Raw genomic sequence first — 15,892 nt, 5'->3', positions numbered from 1 at the left:
TCCATGGGATTCTCCAGGCAAGAATATCAGAGTGGGTTGCCATTTCCTTCTCCAGGGGAACTTCCTGACCCAGGGATCGAACCCACATTTCTTGCATTGGAAGGAGGATTCTTTACTGCTGAGCCATCAGGGAGACCACACCCAGAATGTAGCCTTGCACATAAAAGACATCAAAAAAGTATTGATTGGAGGGAAGAAAAAAGGAAAGGAGGAAAGAAGGAAGGGAAAAAGGAAGGACGGATAGAGTGCACGATTTGCCTCAAATGTAGGTTCTGTTTATGAGTCAACCAAAAAGTAAAAGCAAAGTAACCTTGAGAGAGAGATAAACTTTATTTGCCTGAGATGTTTTTTGTTTCCCTCTCCCATGTTCCTTCTGTGTTAGGTTATTTGTTAGATAATTTTTTTAAATAAATAGTGCTACATGGAGAACAGATTGAAAGAAAAGATAACAAAACGCTAACAGGAATTGTCAAAAAAAGTGAAGGTATGTAAAAAAAAGAATGAAAAGCAATTAAAAGTCTATGATATTGGTGACATTAAGAAAAAATGCAACTTGAAGAAACTACTTTAATAATAATTACATGTTACCTGGCTTTGAAACAATGTGCTGATTGGGCTACATAGACTGCCTTGTCAAACATTTCACAGGGAGGGAAACAGAACATGCCAAACCAGGGTGCAAGGAAAGAGAAAGGCCAGTTCGCATACTGACATGATCATTAGTTCCCAAAACAAGGAAAGGAAGTAGCTGTATGAATGTTTCTCTAAGAAAATAGGAGTGATTACTTTCAATTGTTGCCTGTGGGTTATAAACAGTAATTCTTTGACTTCCCCTGGAGCTAGACCATCTGGGAGTCCTGTGACCTCTCTGACCCGTTTGAAGCAGCTATACTCAGCTAGCAGACAAGTGAGCAGTAGTACAGGCCTAAGGTTTTCCTTCCTAAATTGGGAGGGAGGATTTAGAAAGGATTTAAGTTATATTTCTTTTCATGCACTCTTTTTTTACCCCCTGCAAATTGAAAAAAAAAAATGACTGATATTATTCAACATCAACATCTCAGGTGAGCTGGAGTGTGGTTGAGAACCACTGGCTGGAAACAATCATTCAATGATTCATTCATTCATTCAGCATGTATTTATTAAGCATCTAACGTGAACCAGGCACTGTGAGTACAGTGGCTAACACAACAGAAAAGTGAAAAAAAAAAAAGTGAAGTCGCTCAGTGGTGTCCGACTCTTTGCGACCCCATGGACTGTAGCCCACCAGGCTCCTCCATCCATGGAATTTTCTAGGCAAGAGTACTGGAGTGGGTTGCCATTTCCTTCTCCAGGGGATCTTCCCGACCTGGGGATCGAACCCAGGTCTCCCGCACTGCGGGCAGACACTTTACCATTTGAGCCACCAGGGAATCCCCAACACAACAGACAAGTCCTTTATTTTTGAAAAGGTTCCATTCAGGTAGGAGAGGACAGATAATAAACAAATGGGCAGAGAAGATAATATCTCTATGAGACCATCTCCTTCCACGCTTCTCTTCCCTCATACTCCAGGTAAGGTGTAGAACAGTGACCTTCTTGCCCTTCCTAGAATATGCCAAGCTTAGTCCCACCTGGAGGCCTTTCCCCACGCCCTTCCCTCTGGCTGGTAAGCTTTGCCCCCATACATCATATAGCTTCTGTCTTCCCCTCCTTCAAGTCTCAGCAAAGATGTCACCTGTCACAGAGGCTTCCTTAATCTTCCTATGTAAAACAGTCTTTGATCTCTTTCACTAGAATGTAAGAGTCCCAGCAGTATGGGTTTTTCTTGTTTTGTCATGTCCATATCTCTCAAGTTTAGAACAGTGCTGTTAGAAATCCCCATTTACCCACATGCCCGATGACAATGTATCTAGCCTCGGAGGACCTAATCTCTTATCTGCACTGTAGTAGCTGGTCTCCAAAGTTGGCCCACAGTGAACTGCACTACTGGTATTCGCACCTTGGGTAGTTCCTTTGCCTTGAACCTGAGCTGGCACTGTGCCTCATCTGTGACCAACAGAATGCAGCAGAGATGATACCTGATGTCCAAGGCTATCGCATAGGAAGCCTTGCAGATTCCATCTTGGTATCATGGAACACATATTTTGAAGGAAACCCCCAAGTTAAAAAGTCCAACTATATTGGGACTTCCATGTGTAAGGAAGCCCAATCTAGCCATGTGGAGGGCCATGCAGAGAGACTCAAATGTTCGGCTAGTCCCCAGCCATTTCTCCTATGAAGCATGGATGTGAGAGCACACATCCATCAGCTGAGTCTTCAAATGACCCCAACCCTGGGGCCATCCGACTGCAGCTGCATGAGAGTCCCCAAAAGGGAACTAGCCAGCTGAGGTATACTGAACCATAAGAGAAAACAATACATATTGTTTTAAGCCATCAAGCTTTGAGGTGGTTAGTTATGCAGCAATAATTGCAGATAACTGTGAAATGCAGCCACCAAAGCTAGCTCCAGGGCTTCCCTGGTGGCTAAGTAGTAAAGAATCCACCTGTCAGTGCAGGAGACAAGGGTTCAATCCCTGATCCGGGACAATCTCACAAGCCGTGGAGCAGCTAAGCCCATGTGCCACAACTATTGAGCCTGTGCATCACAACTATTGAAGCCCGTGCGCCCTAGAGCCTGCTCTCCACAACAAGAGTAGCCACCACAGTGAGAAGCTTATGCACAGTAACTAGAGAGTAGCCCCAACTCGCCACAACTAGAGAAAACCCTGTGCAGCAACAAAGACCCAGCACAGCCAAAATTAATAAATAAAGAAATTTTTTGAATTATATAAAAAAAGATAGCTCTAGATTCATACATTATGTTTCCTGTAAGCATAACATATGTCTGAGGGTCCTTGGGCTTTGCCCACCCCCATTCTTTAATAAGGCAGGTGTCTCTGCCATTAACAAGCTTTGTTTGCACTGTTCACTCTCTTATTTTCCTTTATAAGCACTCACTGGAAGTCAGAAAAGCTGAGTCTTCTTCCTCATGGGACCACTGTAATTCTGGGTAAGTCACTAAACTCTCCAAAGCTCAAGCTCTGAAAAAATCATCAGTTCAGTTCAGTTCAGTCTCTCAGTCGTGTCCGACTCTTTGCGACCCCATGGACTGCAGCATGCCGGGCCTCCCTGTCCATCACCAACTCCCAGAGCTTACCCAAACTCATGCCCACTGAGTCGGTGATACCATCCAACCATCTCATCCTCTGTCGTCCCCTTCTCCTCCCACCTTCAATCTTTTCCAGCATCCGGGTCTTTTCAAAAGAGTCAGTTCTTCACATCAGGTGGCCAAAGTATTGGAGTTTCAGCTTCAGCATCAGTTCTTCCAATGAATACTCAGGACTGATTTCCTTTAGGATGGACTGTTTGTATCTCCTTGCTGTTCAAGGGACTCTCAAGAGTCTTCTTCAACACCACAGTTCAAAAGCATCAATTCTTTGGCGCTCAGCTTTCTTTATAGTCCAACTCTCACATCCATACATGACTACTGGAAAAACCATAGCTTTCACTATATGGACCTTTGTTGGCAAAGTAATGTCTCTGCTTTTTAATATGTTGTCTAGGTTGGTCATAGCTTTTCTTCCAAGGAGCAAGCGTCTTTTAATTTCATGGTGGCAGTCACCATCTGCAGTGATTTTGGAGCCCAAGAAAATAAAGTCTGTCACCGTTTCTGTTGTTTCCCCATCTTTTTGCCATGACGTCATGGGACCAGATGCCATGATCTTAGTTTTCTGAATGTTGAATTTTAAGCCAACTTTTTCACTCTCCTCTTATATGAAAAATCATAGTAGGGGTTTGATTTTTAAACTCTGGGTAGTGTGTGATACGGAGAAGGCAATGGCACCCCACTCCAGTACTCTTGCCTGGAAAATCCCATGGACGGAGGAGCCTAGTAGGCTACAGTCCATGGGGTCGCTAAGAGTCGGACACGACTGAGCGACTTCACTTTCACTTTACCCTTTCATGCACTGGAGAAGGAAATGGCAACCCACTCCAGTATTCTTGCCTGGAGAATCCCAGGGACGGCGGAGCCTGGTGGGCTGCCGTCTATGGGGTCGCACAGAGTCGGACACGACTGAAGCGACTTAGCAGCAGCAGCAGCAGCAGTGTGTGATAGACAACCCTTTCCCCCCTGCCTCCAACTGAAACTAACACAAAACAGAAATCAATGAAAGAGACACAAGCAGAAGAGTCCTGTTGGAAGCAGGACAGGCTATATATTAGAGTAGTGGTCAGAAGTAGAAACTGGAGTCAGAAGACCTAAGCTCAGATGCCAGCTCCTCCCCTCATCAGTCCACCAGAACCCAGTATGAAAAGCACTATAGGGGTGGTCTCAGACGGCCTTTCCACTTTACATGTTGTGATTTTTAACATTTATCACACAGAAAATAGACGTATAACTTCAGGGTATATTTTAATGTATTGTTTATATGGTTTATATTTTTTTATTTAAATAAGTATTTATTTATTATTACTTATTTATTTGGCTGCACTGGGTCTTAGTTGCGGCACATGGAATCTTTCAGTTGCAGCATTCGGAATCTTGTGTTGTGGCATGTGGGATCTAGTTCCCTGATCAGTATCAGACCTTGACCCTCTGCATAAGAGTGCAGTCTTGGTCACTAGACCATTGGGGAAGATCCCTCCTTTTTTTTAAATTTAAAAACAGAGTACTGAACTGGAAGAGTTTTGTTATTGCTTCTGCTTTCTTATAGAACCAGATTTATCCTAGTTTTTCCCAACCACTATCTGCCCCTAGAGCAGTAAGCCCTTATGATCTTGCCTGTTCATTTCAATACAAGTGCTAAACTTAGTTCTTGCCTCATCCTTAGAGAAAGAAATAGGGTATTTCAAATTTTCCCATCTGCAGTATAACTTGGTTTGGGAAATACTGGCTTAAAATCATTCTATTTTATTTTTTAATTAATTAATTCATTTATTTTTGGTTCCACTGGGTCTTCATTGCTGTGTGCAGGCTTTCTCTAGTTGCAGTGAGAAAGGGGCTATTCCTTGCTGTGGTTCACAGACTTCTCATTGCTGTGGATCATGGAGCACAGGCTCTAGGCACACAGGCTTCAGTAGTTTCAGCATTCAGGCTCAGTGGTTGCAGCTCTTGGGCTATAGAGCTCAGGGTCAGTAGTTGTGGCACAAAGGCTTTAGCTGCTCTGTGGCATGTGGGTTCTTGCCAGGTCAGGGATCAAATGTGTGTTCCCTGCATTGGCAGGTGGATTTCTATTCCTTGTACCACCAGGGAAGTCCCATTCTATTTGATTTTTTTAATATTTTCAAAGGCCTCTACAGTAGGAGATTTCATAGCCTACTATACATTCCCACTCCAATGTTTAATGAGTGTATTCATTAGGAAACTTTCCTTCATTTTTGACAAAAATCACTCAATAAAGGTCCCCTTCACATAATGCTTCTCAACTTTCATATAACTTTTTTAAAAACTCATATAATTAAGTTTTTCAGTGTCATTGTACTAATGTTCCTCTGAACTCTCTCAATGTTTTCCCATTTTCTCCTCTGCATAGTGACCTTAAATTGAAAACAGGAATGGTCTGAAGAGAGTTCCTAAAATTATTTGACTTGTGATGTATGTTAAATACTATGAGTAGTTAAATTATTACAGCACTTCCAGGTTGCATATTGATAAGAGCATCAACATCTTCTAAGACATACGTCATCAGACAATATGCATAAAATTACAGGCATGTGATGACACTTTACATGTGCTTATGTTGGCTAATAATTACATACCCTGCCCTGTGTTGTAAATTAGATAACTATTTGACCATATATTGCAACCAAATAGCCACTCAAATCTCCAAACTCATATTTGAACTCTGCCCCAAGACTATGGACAGGTGTCCAGTGTATCTGATCATGTTAAAAGCAGACCACAATCTGATCAATATTTGACTGAAGAAAAACTGCACAACTTGAAAGTTTAAGGTGGAGTTTTATTTGAGGATCTTACTGAGGACTGTGTCCCAGGAGACAGTCTCTCATAGCAAAGAGAGATAGAGGAGGTAACAGAGGAGCCAGGATATATACGAGTTTTTTGCTGGGGGGAAAAAAAAACATTCAGTCAAATGTCAAGAAATCACTGCTAATCACAAAGACTAGACATCTCAATGTTTTTAATGTTTTTCTATGTGTGAGAAGATATAAGACTCAGTTCATTAAAGTTATTCCTTAGATATGTATGCATCTTAACTATCCAGTATCTAGGACCAGTATCCAAAGTACAAAAAATCTTCCTGCTCTTCTCTATGCTGAATTCCCCTCAGGGTGTACCATTGATGGGTACCTGGAGTGGCTAATGGCTTGATCCTTGTAGAAAAGGGATGATGGGCAACATACTTTGTTTAGGAAATGTCAGGCAATATTCTCTGTTCACAATATTCCAAGCTGTTGAATGGAAACCCCTATATCCTGAAAGATGATGGATTAGGCATTTTCTGCTAGAACTCCTTCAACATCTGGAAAAAGTATCAGCTAGAATTTTTCTTTGATATCAGAAACAAGAAATTTTATTCCCAGAGGCTTGTAGGAAGGAAGAATAGAGGGTAGAGCTTTTTTTTTTTACTGGTGTGAAATCAAAGAGTATCCCAAAATGTATTTTAGACATAATCTTATGTCTATTTTATCACGCTATAATTAAGTTTCCCCTATTGTTTCACTGCTGTGCGTGCTGTCGCTCAGGTGTGTCTGACTTTTTGCAACTCCCTGGACTGTAGCCCATCAGGCTCCTTTGTCCACGGAATTTCCTAGGCAGGAATACTGGAATGAGTTGCCATTTCCTTCTCCACGGCATCTTCCTGATCCTGGAATCAAACCTGGGTCTCCTGCATTGGCAGGAGGATTCTTTACCACTGAGCCACCAGGGAAGCCCTATTGTAGAACAGCTCCAGAAAAAACAAATTATGAAGCTGTTTGACAGCATCTTTTACACTTAATCAAATGCCACTAAGTAAAACAATGTCATTTACTAGCTCCTTTCTTTCTTTTTTTTTTAAATACTTTTGGCTTCACCAGGTCTTAGTTGCAACACACAGGATCTTTGTTGTGGGATCCAGGATCTAGTTGCCTGATCAGAGATCAAACCCAGGCCCCTTGCACTGAGAGCGGGGAGTCTTAGCTACTGGACCACCAGGGAAGTCCCCCTAGCTCCTTTCTAGTTCTTCCTCACTCTAGGAAAATGCTATTAACTATTTTCCCCACCTGCTCCTCCTCAAATCCCTCCCCCACCCCCAACTTTCTCTCCCTTTCTCACTTAAGATCACACTTCTGGAATTCCTCATCTCGGGCACTGAGGAACACAGTTCAGGGCAACTGAGTGTTCCTTAGTTCAACTGTAAGCCTGTGTGGCGAAGCTATGAACACTTGCCCTTACTCATGCATCAGAAGAGATCTGACCATGGTTTCTGAAAAGGTTGAACCTAGAACTACCAAAAGACCCAGCATTTCACTCCTAGGTATATACCCAAAAGAATTGAAAGTAGGGACTCAAACAAATATTTGTATATCAGTGTTCATTCCAGAATTATTCACACTAGCCAAAAGGTAGAAACAACCCAGTGTTCCAGAGATGAATGAATAAACAAGGGTGGAATATACATATACTATCAAATAGTATTTAACAACAACAAAAAAAGAGAATAAAGTACTAATAAATGGTACAACTTGGATGGACCTGGAAACATCATGCTTCATGAAATAACGCAGGCACAGAAGGAAAAATGTTGTCTGATTCCACTTTCATGAAGGCCCCAGAATAGAGAAATTCATAGTGACAGAAAATAGAATAGAGGTCACCAAGGCCTGAGAGAAGGTGGGATGGAGGAATTATTGTTGAATAGATATAGTTATATCAGGGTGAATTTTTAAGTTTTGGGTCCAGATACTGGTGATGGTTACATACATCATGAATGTAATGTCCCTAAATTGTACACTTACCAATGCTTAAAATATTATGTTACATAGCTTTAACAGCAATAAAAAAAAATTACTTAGGGTGCCAAAAAGTCACTTCTGATCTGAATTCTGCAGTGAGGGTAGCTTGAAGTACACCTGAGTTTTAATGAGAGCGTCACTACCCAGAGTTTGGGATGGTGACAACCTCCTCTATATTCTAAGTCCACTCCCATCCCAAGTATAATGGTGAACTAGAGAAGGGACCGGGAGCCTGAAGGCATCAGTAATATCCCCAAGCCTCTGGGTCACCCAGAACCTTCCCCACCCTGCCCAGCCAGGCTCGTGCAGCCAGGGGGTCAGTGGTGGTCAGGTAGGAAAAAAACAGGGAGAGAGAGAGATCTGACCAAGCCAACTCAAATGGAATTTCTGTAAACTATTTTCTTTTACTTACTTTTCAAGTGTCATGAGAGTCATTTTTGGAGCAAGAAGGTCACAAAAAGATACTTTTGTTCTCTCAGCTATTAAACATATAGGGAATAGGAAAACTTTGGAAAGGACTTTCACTTTCAAAATGTTTGAGGTTATTTAGAAGGGTGGGTTTTGTTTTTTTATACACACACACACACACACACACACAAACATTGTTGACTGAAAAAAATGCACAACCTAAAAACTGAGAATTACATTGTATTCCATGGACTGGGAGACAGTTTCTCAGATTGCTCTGAGGGACTGTTCCAAAGAGGTAAGGGGGGAGCCAGGTTATAGAGTTTTTGCAAAAAACAAAAACAGGGCCCTAACAACACAGGTAGTTGAACCAAAAGATTACTGTTAAAGAAAGCCAGAAACTTCAAATTAATAAATTCAGCATTTTTCTATGTAACGGAAGATGCAAGAATCTGGGTTTATTGAAATAATACCTTTGATGTGCACGTTAACTGTCTAGGGCCAGTATCCTGTTTTTCTCCATCGTGAATCCCCTTAGGGTGCACAGTTGTGGGAAGCTCCAGTGGCTTGTTGGCAGGCGACATTTTTCCTCCACAAATAGATGCTATGGTTGCCTATTCTTTGTAATTATTCTTAAACCTAAAATTATTTTTAAAAGAAAAATTGAAAGCAGCCCCAGAGCATAAAGTCAGTCATTTTTTTTCCCAGCCATAAAGTCAAACCTCCAACAATAAGGTTTTATATTATTCCTATTCCTAACTACTCTGTAGTAAATCAGAAATCTACCAACACATATCTTATTTGCTATTGTAGGGGAGCAAATTTGCCATCCCTAAATGTATCCATTTGGCATGCAGATTATTTCAAGCTAAAAATAATCAAGGCTCAAAAGATTGGAGAAGAATCTTTGACTTCTACTCTAACTGCCAAAAAAATTTAGCTAGAAGACCTGATCCAGGAAGGGACTTGTCACTGTAGATTACTACAGTATAATACAAACTAGGTGTGTACACAGGGAGGAACGTAAGCAGAGTCTGTTTGTTAAAATTCCTCTCTGTGTTCCATTGTTTCTGTATGGCCCAGCAAACATTTTATCAAACATTTGCTCATTTTCATCTTTCTGTGAATGGCCTTCCTTCCCTTTTGTGGATAAGAATGTTGCCTGCCGTATCAGTAAACAACAGATATTACAGCCCCATCAAGTCATCAACCACATGACACCCACAACTGTGCCCCCTGATGGGATTTAGGATGGAAAAAAGGACACTGGCCCTAGACAGTTAAGGTGGATATCAAGGAACGATTTCAATAAATACAGAGTCTTGCATCTCCCCATACATAGAAAAGTGCTAAATTCATTAACTGTGATGTCTGTTTTTTCTTTGCATGCTAAGGCACTTAAGTTGTGTCCACTCTTTGCACTCTATCAACTGTAGCCTGACAGGCTCCTCTGTCCATGGCATTCTCCAGGCAAGAATACTGAAGTGCATTGCCATGCCCTCCTCCAGGGGATCTTCCCCACCCAGGGATGGAATCCACATCTCTTATGTTTCCTGCATTGGCAGACGGGTTCTTTACCACTAGCGCCACCTAGGAAGCTCGATTATTCTTTGATTAATAGTCATCTTTTAAGGTTTTTGTTGCCAAAACTCCTATATATCCCGGCTCTTCCCTTACTTCAGGTCAGTCTTTTAATACTATCTGAAAGGCTGTCTGTTGGGCCTTATAAATTTATATAAATATATAAATTTAGTCTGCCAAATAAAACATAATTCTCAACTTTTAGGTTGTGCAGGTTCTTTTTGTTTTTCAGTCAATACTTTGAAGTCCCAAATCCCTGCCTGCCCCATTCTCTTTTCTCAGGTGGCTCATAAGACTCAATAGCCTAACTTGTCCTTGGGTCTCATATGTTGGGCAGTCCCCCGAACGCAGGTAATTAAATTTGATCTTACCCTGTTAATCTATCTCACTTCAGTGTAATTCTTCAAGGAGCCAGAAGAACCTAGAAGGGCAGAGGAAAGTTTTTTCTTTCCTCTCTCTACTAAGTGGATGTTTAGAATAATGCCTGGAACACAGTAGCTCCCAAAGTTCCTTAAATGAGTAAGTGGATGCTCCAAACACAAAACTTCAGACAGAATCAGCAAGATGGGGAAGAAGAGGCATTCGTTTCATTGGCTGGGCGCATAGTAGGCAAGTTGCTGGTGAGATTGTGATGGCTGCTTCTCCATGCTCCCCTCTGCCCTCATCAACTAGGAAGGGTTAACCAGGCAACCAGCTCATATCACCTGTTACAGGGCCGACCTATTGCTTAAGCTCTGTCAGGCAGTCCTCAAAGAGGGTACACTCTGCTTGAATAATTTGGGCTGGGGAACAGGCCAGCCCACCCAGCGCATCCGTGCACGAAAAGCCCTATGGTTTCCTGTATCTACAACTGGCTGCCCACTGTTGAAACTCCGTAGTTACAGCCTAGAATAGAAAAACCAAAAAAAAAAAAAAAAAAAGACCAGGTTCCTAGGAGGCTACTTATAGGGCGCCGGGTTAGGCAAATGTTTCACCTGCTTGGCCAATTAGCTTCTTCTCCTAGAAAGACGAGTTCTACAGGTTTCCTTTTTCTCTTCCTCTGCCTCCTGGGTTGGGAGAAGAGGCTGTCACTTCGCTTCGACCCTCCCCTTCCCTCCCTCCCGGCTCGGCCCCTCTCGCCCGGACCAATCGCGCCAGCCCGAACGTGTCCAGGTTGGCGGCCCCCGGCGCGGGCGGCCCGGATGCGCCGAGCGGCCCAGGACGCAGGGGAGGGCGCGGCGGGCTCGCGGGGCCTGCAACCCGGACAGTGGGAGCCGGGGGAGCGGGGAGGAGGAGACCGCGTGAAGGTGCCCTCCCGACGTGGCCCTGATGACCGAACTACAGCAAGATGTGGACGACACAAAGTCTGCCAAAGTGCTCGGCAAGAGGGAGAGCAAAGTTGGCTCAGCCCAGTAAGTATGCTCCGCTGGACCCAGCCGGGGCGGGAGAACCCGCGCTGCCCAGACTTCTCTGCCAGGGGCGAGCTGGAAGTGGACAGGGCTTTCTGGAGCTTTAAACGTGGACAGACTTGTGCTTGAACTCTTTCTGTGGCGCCCGGTCTCTTTTTTCTTTGACCCCAATTCTATAGCAGAGAAAACGCACGGCAGAGTTTTCTGGAATGCACTGCAGCATGCATTCCCGTGGGGCTGGGAATAATTTGAGCCGAAAGCACGGTTGGTGTTTTATAAATCCCGAGGGAGGTCTGGGGCGAACTTTCAGATCTCCGAGCCAAGTCGAGAAACAGCGCTTCACATTTATTCTAACTGTCTTACTTCTTAATTTCGCGTGTGGAGATGCGGCTGTCCCGTAGATGGCATCACGTCAGTAGCTTCACAACGATGCGTATTTTGTCATTCTGATTCGGACGTGAGGGTATTTTTCCCTCATCCCCTTCCCTGTTTACCCTCTATAGAGACCGCAAAAGTAGTGGAAAACATGAAACACATTTTATTTTCCCCCCTCAAAGACTGCCTGCCGTTGTTGGATACTTAACACAAACTTGTTACACACTTTTTAAAAGTTTATAAAAAGGGAGGATGCGGGAGTGGGGTGGGGAAGCACAATGAAAGTATAACAAAATAAAACACAACAAATGTTGGACGGTGACTGTCCTCTTAAAGGACTCGTGTGGGTAATAGGATTTGAACATTGTTTGGCCTATAAACTCTTCTGGTTTAAGAAACTGAAGACGCAAATATTTGATCACAAGGATTGGCTTCCTGTAACAACATTTATCTCGTGTACTTAAAAAAAAAAAATCCAGAAATATGGTTGTTGTATGATTGTTATTCCCAAACTCTTCTTTTAAAAAGGAGAAGAATCTTTATTTGCTAATTTTCTACATCACTATAACATTAAGTGAGAGTAAAGTAAATATCTAAATAAGCCCAGTTTTACTTTTTATGGTACCAAGCTGTTGGGTATCTAAAATGCTTTATTGATACTAATATAAAAAGATGACACACTTTTTAATAGTAAAGATTCAGTCCAAAAAAAAGAGAAAAGATTTTAAAAATTCAATCCCCATCATTCATTATTTCAGCACTTAGTGTTTTTTTAAAAACACAGCCTGGTTCAACATAAAGATGTGCATTTGCAAAAGTATATTCCACTCATTTATTGAAGTTTGAGCTGACCTTTTAGAAAAAATAATAGCTTTTATTCACTGCTTTGATTTGTGGTTTCAAAAGCTTTGGTCACATTCTCTTCCAATGTCTGCTTTCTTTGGCTTCTCTTACATTTTCCCCTCATCTTCGTCAACTTAAGCTGATGTTCTTTCCTCTCTACTGATTGAAAAGAGATGATTGAAGAAAAATTCCTATAGGTATAATTCTCACAACATATTCTTGTTTCCTCGCCCCAAAATAAAATCCTTATTTTATACTAATAATTCAAACCCAAGAAAAAGATGAACTAGCAAATGACATATATTTCTTTTGTACTTAATCATTCTTTAATAAACTTTACCTCCCTGAATAAGACATGTCACCATTTCATAGATGTCTGAGGTGGTAATTGGCACAAGGAAGACTGGAACTCTAAACTCCTAGTTCAGAACTCATCCAAAGGCAGTATTTATTTCCAGCTACTCAAGGCAGAATGAGTCAAGTCTACCCCACAGATCTTAAGTTTTAAGTTATCACATTCCCAGTCCTTTAGGTACTCAGTCAAGGAGCTCATTTTGATTGATGGAAAACGTCTATTATAGACTAAATGTCTGCTATTTAGACTAATTTAGTTAAATTGAAACTCTTTGGATATTGAGAAAATAATTATGTAGAATATAAGCACAACAGCACTGAAGCTCAAGGCCCCAAACAGCCAGCGCCTTCATTTGGAACATTCCATTTCACAAATTCATTTCAGTTCTACAAATATTGGAATACTTACTATTTCTTCAATAATGGTGGGGAATACAGGAATGAATGTGATTTGGTATCCATCCTTCTGTAACTCCAAGAGTACCGCTGAGGGGAGGCACGTATGTATATTACCATTAAACACAAAAGAATCTATAAAAAGTTTGGCCTACAACTGAATCTTCTCCACAGTTAGGATGTTTATCCATTTGGCAGTCCTTGGTTTATTGGGTTTTTGGTTTGCTTTTCCCAACAAAGTGGTAATTCCTAGACCCACTGAAGTCACTTCTGGTTCAGTCTAAGATTTTAGACACCATTTTATTCTGAGCTTGTAACCTCTTGCTTTGGTAACAGAATAAATGTCATTTAAAGACATAGGTAGATACATTATCACAGTGATATATTGGTGTGCTAATTCCATGTTTGAAATCATGGTGACAGTTTTATGCTTGGAAACTCAGTCTAACTTCTCTGTTTTGAATTTCCTATTTTAGATTAATGATCAGTCAACTCCAAGTTGTTGAAATCTGGGTGTCCCAAGGGACATTTTCTTCAAGAGTGTTAGAATGGCTTGCTCCCTCCCTGGTCTCTACATCTGTAACTTCACCCACATAAGCCTTATCACCTAAGACCTTAGCCTCTTAATTAATAATAGATGCCAATTATGGAGAATGCCTGCTATGTTACAGGCCATGTGCTCAAAACTTCGCATTCATTTTCATACAAATTCAGATCGACACTATGATTATGGCCATTTTTAAGTAGTAACATAGAAACTCTGAGAAGTAACTAGGCGGGCAGAGACACACTTAATAAGAGAACAGCTCAAATTCAAGTCCAGGACTCCTCTAAGTCTAGAGCCTGAACTTGAATCTTTATCTCTACTCCTATACTGCAGAAACTAAGATGGCCCTCTATGACCTACTCTAAGAAACAGGCTCCTCTGCCAAGAATTTAAGACGCTTGATGGTCTGGACACACGTAGACCATTTCCTGATACTTGTTTCCTAGTACTAGTCAGTTTGCACAGATTCTGCAGCCAACAATAACACCAACAGCTCTGTAATTCAGCGGTGATAATGCAGAAGAATAAGTAGTATTCAGTCATAGTACTGAATCAAGCTTCCTCATCCTTCCCTCCTCCTCAGCTCTATTACTTTGTTCAAGCAGTGTGCTCTCTTCTTTCTCTTAAGATACTTCTGTAAATCAGCTCAAGCTTTCCTTCATTTCAAGGCTCTCCTATCACTGGCCTCATTCTCCTCTTTCTTACAAGTGCTCACTTTGTATGTATGTGGTCAGCCCCGAGATGTGAGCTGCTACTGTTATTACTTTTTATCAATAGTTGATGTTTATGTAACATTTAGTATGTACAGAGTACTGCTTTGTTAACATATATTAATTCAGACACTAGTCCAGTGTACCTTAGTTAATTGTCCCCAAATAAATTGCAAACTCCAGGCACGTTTTTTTTGTATTGAATTTCTCAAAGAACTTGGCAAATAATCACTTTCAGTAACCAGCTGTTGATGAGCTGTGAAGGCTAAGACCCATCCCACCTACTTAAGGTATATAATATGCTTATAGCTGACTTTCAGTTTGACTATCTCAGGGGAAATTATACTTTTAATCAAATTTTCTGTCAGTAGCAGGAGAATTTTTAGATACCTTTACTTGCCTGAGAGCTGTGGCTTATTTATTCATCTTTGTGCTAGAAGTGAGACTGCACATTTACTTACCACCAAAGTACATGTTTGACTTAAAAAATAACCCCCTGACCCTTTTTTTTTTCTTCCCAAGAATTGGTAGTTTTTGCTGCATATTTCTTTTTGAGAGCCTAGTTTTTCTCTGCTTTATCTTTTTCATTCTTGATTTCTTTTATGTTCACAATACATAGATATTTCTAACATAGACTAACTTTTTTAGATACATTTTTATTTCTTAAAGTGTCTGGTGGATCTAATTTAGTAATGGCCTAATTACTTTTAATGAATTTCAAAAAGTATCTAAAACTAATACATAATTCTGGGCAGCTGATTTGTATTTCAAATAATGAATTACATCACATGTAACATATACTTGTAATACAATTTGTTTTTTTTAATACTAATTTTCTTAGAACACAGCTATTGATTCATTTCTGGCTGCACTGCGTCTTTGTTGCTGCGGGCGGGCTTTCTCTAGTTATGGCATGCAGGGGCTACTCCCTAGTTGCGATGTGCAGGCTTCTCATTGCAGTAGGGGTTTCTCTTGTTGCAGAGCACAGGCTCTAAAGCAGTGGGCCCAGCTGCTCCTTGGCATGTGGGATTTTCCCCGAGCAGGGATCTAACCTGTGTTCCCTGTATTGACAGGTGAATTCTTAAATACTGGACCACCAGGGAAGTCCCTGCAATTTGAATTTTAAACATTTAAGCTTTAATACCTTAGGACATAACAATTCTATAAATTTGTTCAGTTTCTTATGTGTAGAGAAAGAGAAAGTAAATAAGTGTATGCAATGTAAGCATTTTTACCTTAAAAGGAAGTTGTCTGGGATTATCAAGAAATAATAATTATTTGTGAGATATACTTTAACTTTAAATAGTGAAT

General features: G+C 41.2%; 1 protein-coding gene across 8 annotated transcripts in view; it reads left to right on the top strand.

The window, feature by feature from the left end:
* The window catches only part of GRAMD2B (GRAM domain containing 2B), a 119,548-nt gene that overhangs the window by 36,841 nt on the left and 66,815 nt on the right, over nt 1-15,892 (top strand). For 7 of the 8 annotated variants that reach the window (XR_014056337.1, XR_014056336.1, XM_081499026.1 and 4 more), the window contains exon 1: nt 11,148-11,359. The exons of the other annotated variant lie outside the window; for it this stretch is intronic. Coding sequence is in view for 5 of the 7 variants with exons in the window: in XM_081499026.1 (XP_081355152.1) it covers nt 11,277-11,359 (83 nt within the window). In the remaining 2 variants the exon portion in view is untranslated. Of the gene's footprint in view, nt 1-11,147; nt 11,360-15,892 lie in introns of those variants that run through there. 8 annotated transcript variants of the gene reach the window in all.

Source organism: Giraffa tippelskirchi, chromosome 6 (genome assembly GCF_054371585.1).
Source record: "Giraffa tippelskirchi isolate mGirTip1 chromosome 6, T2T-mGirTip1v1.2.pri, whole genome shotgun sequence".
NCBI classification, from domain to species: Eukaryota; Metazoa; Chordata; class Mammalia; order Artiodactyla; family Giraffidae; genus Giraffa; species Giraffa tippelskirchi.
This window is presented reverse-complemented; position numbering and strand designations above follow the sequence as displayed.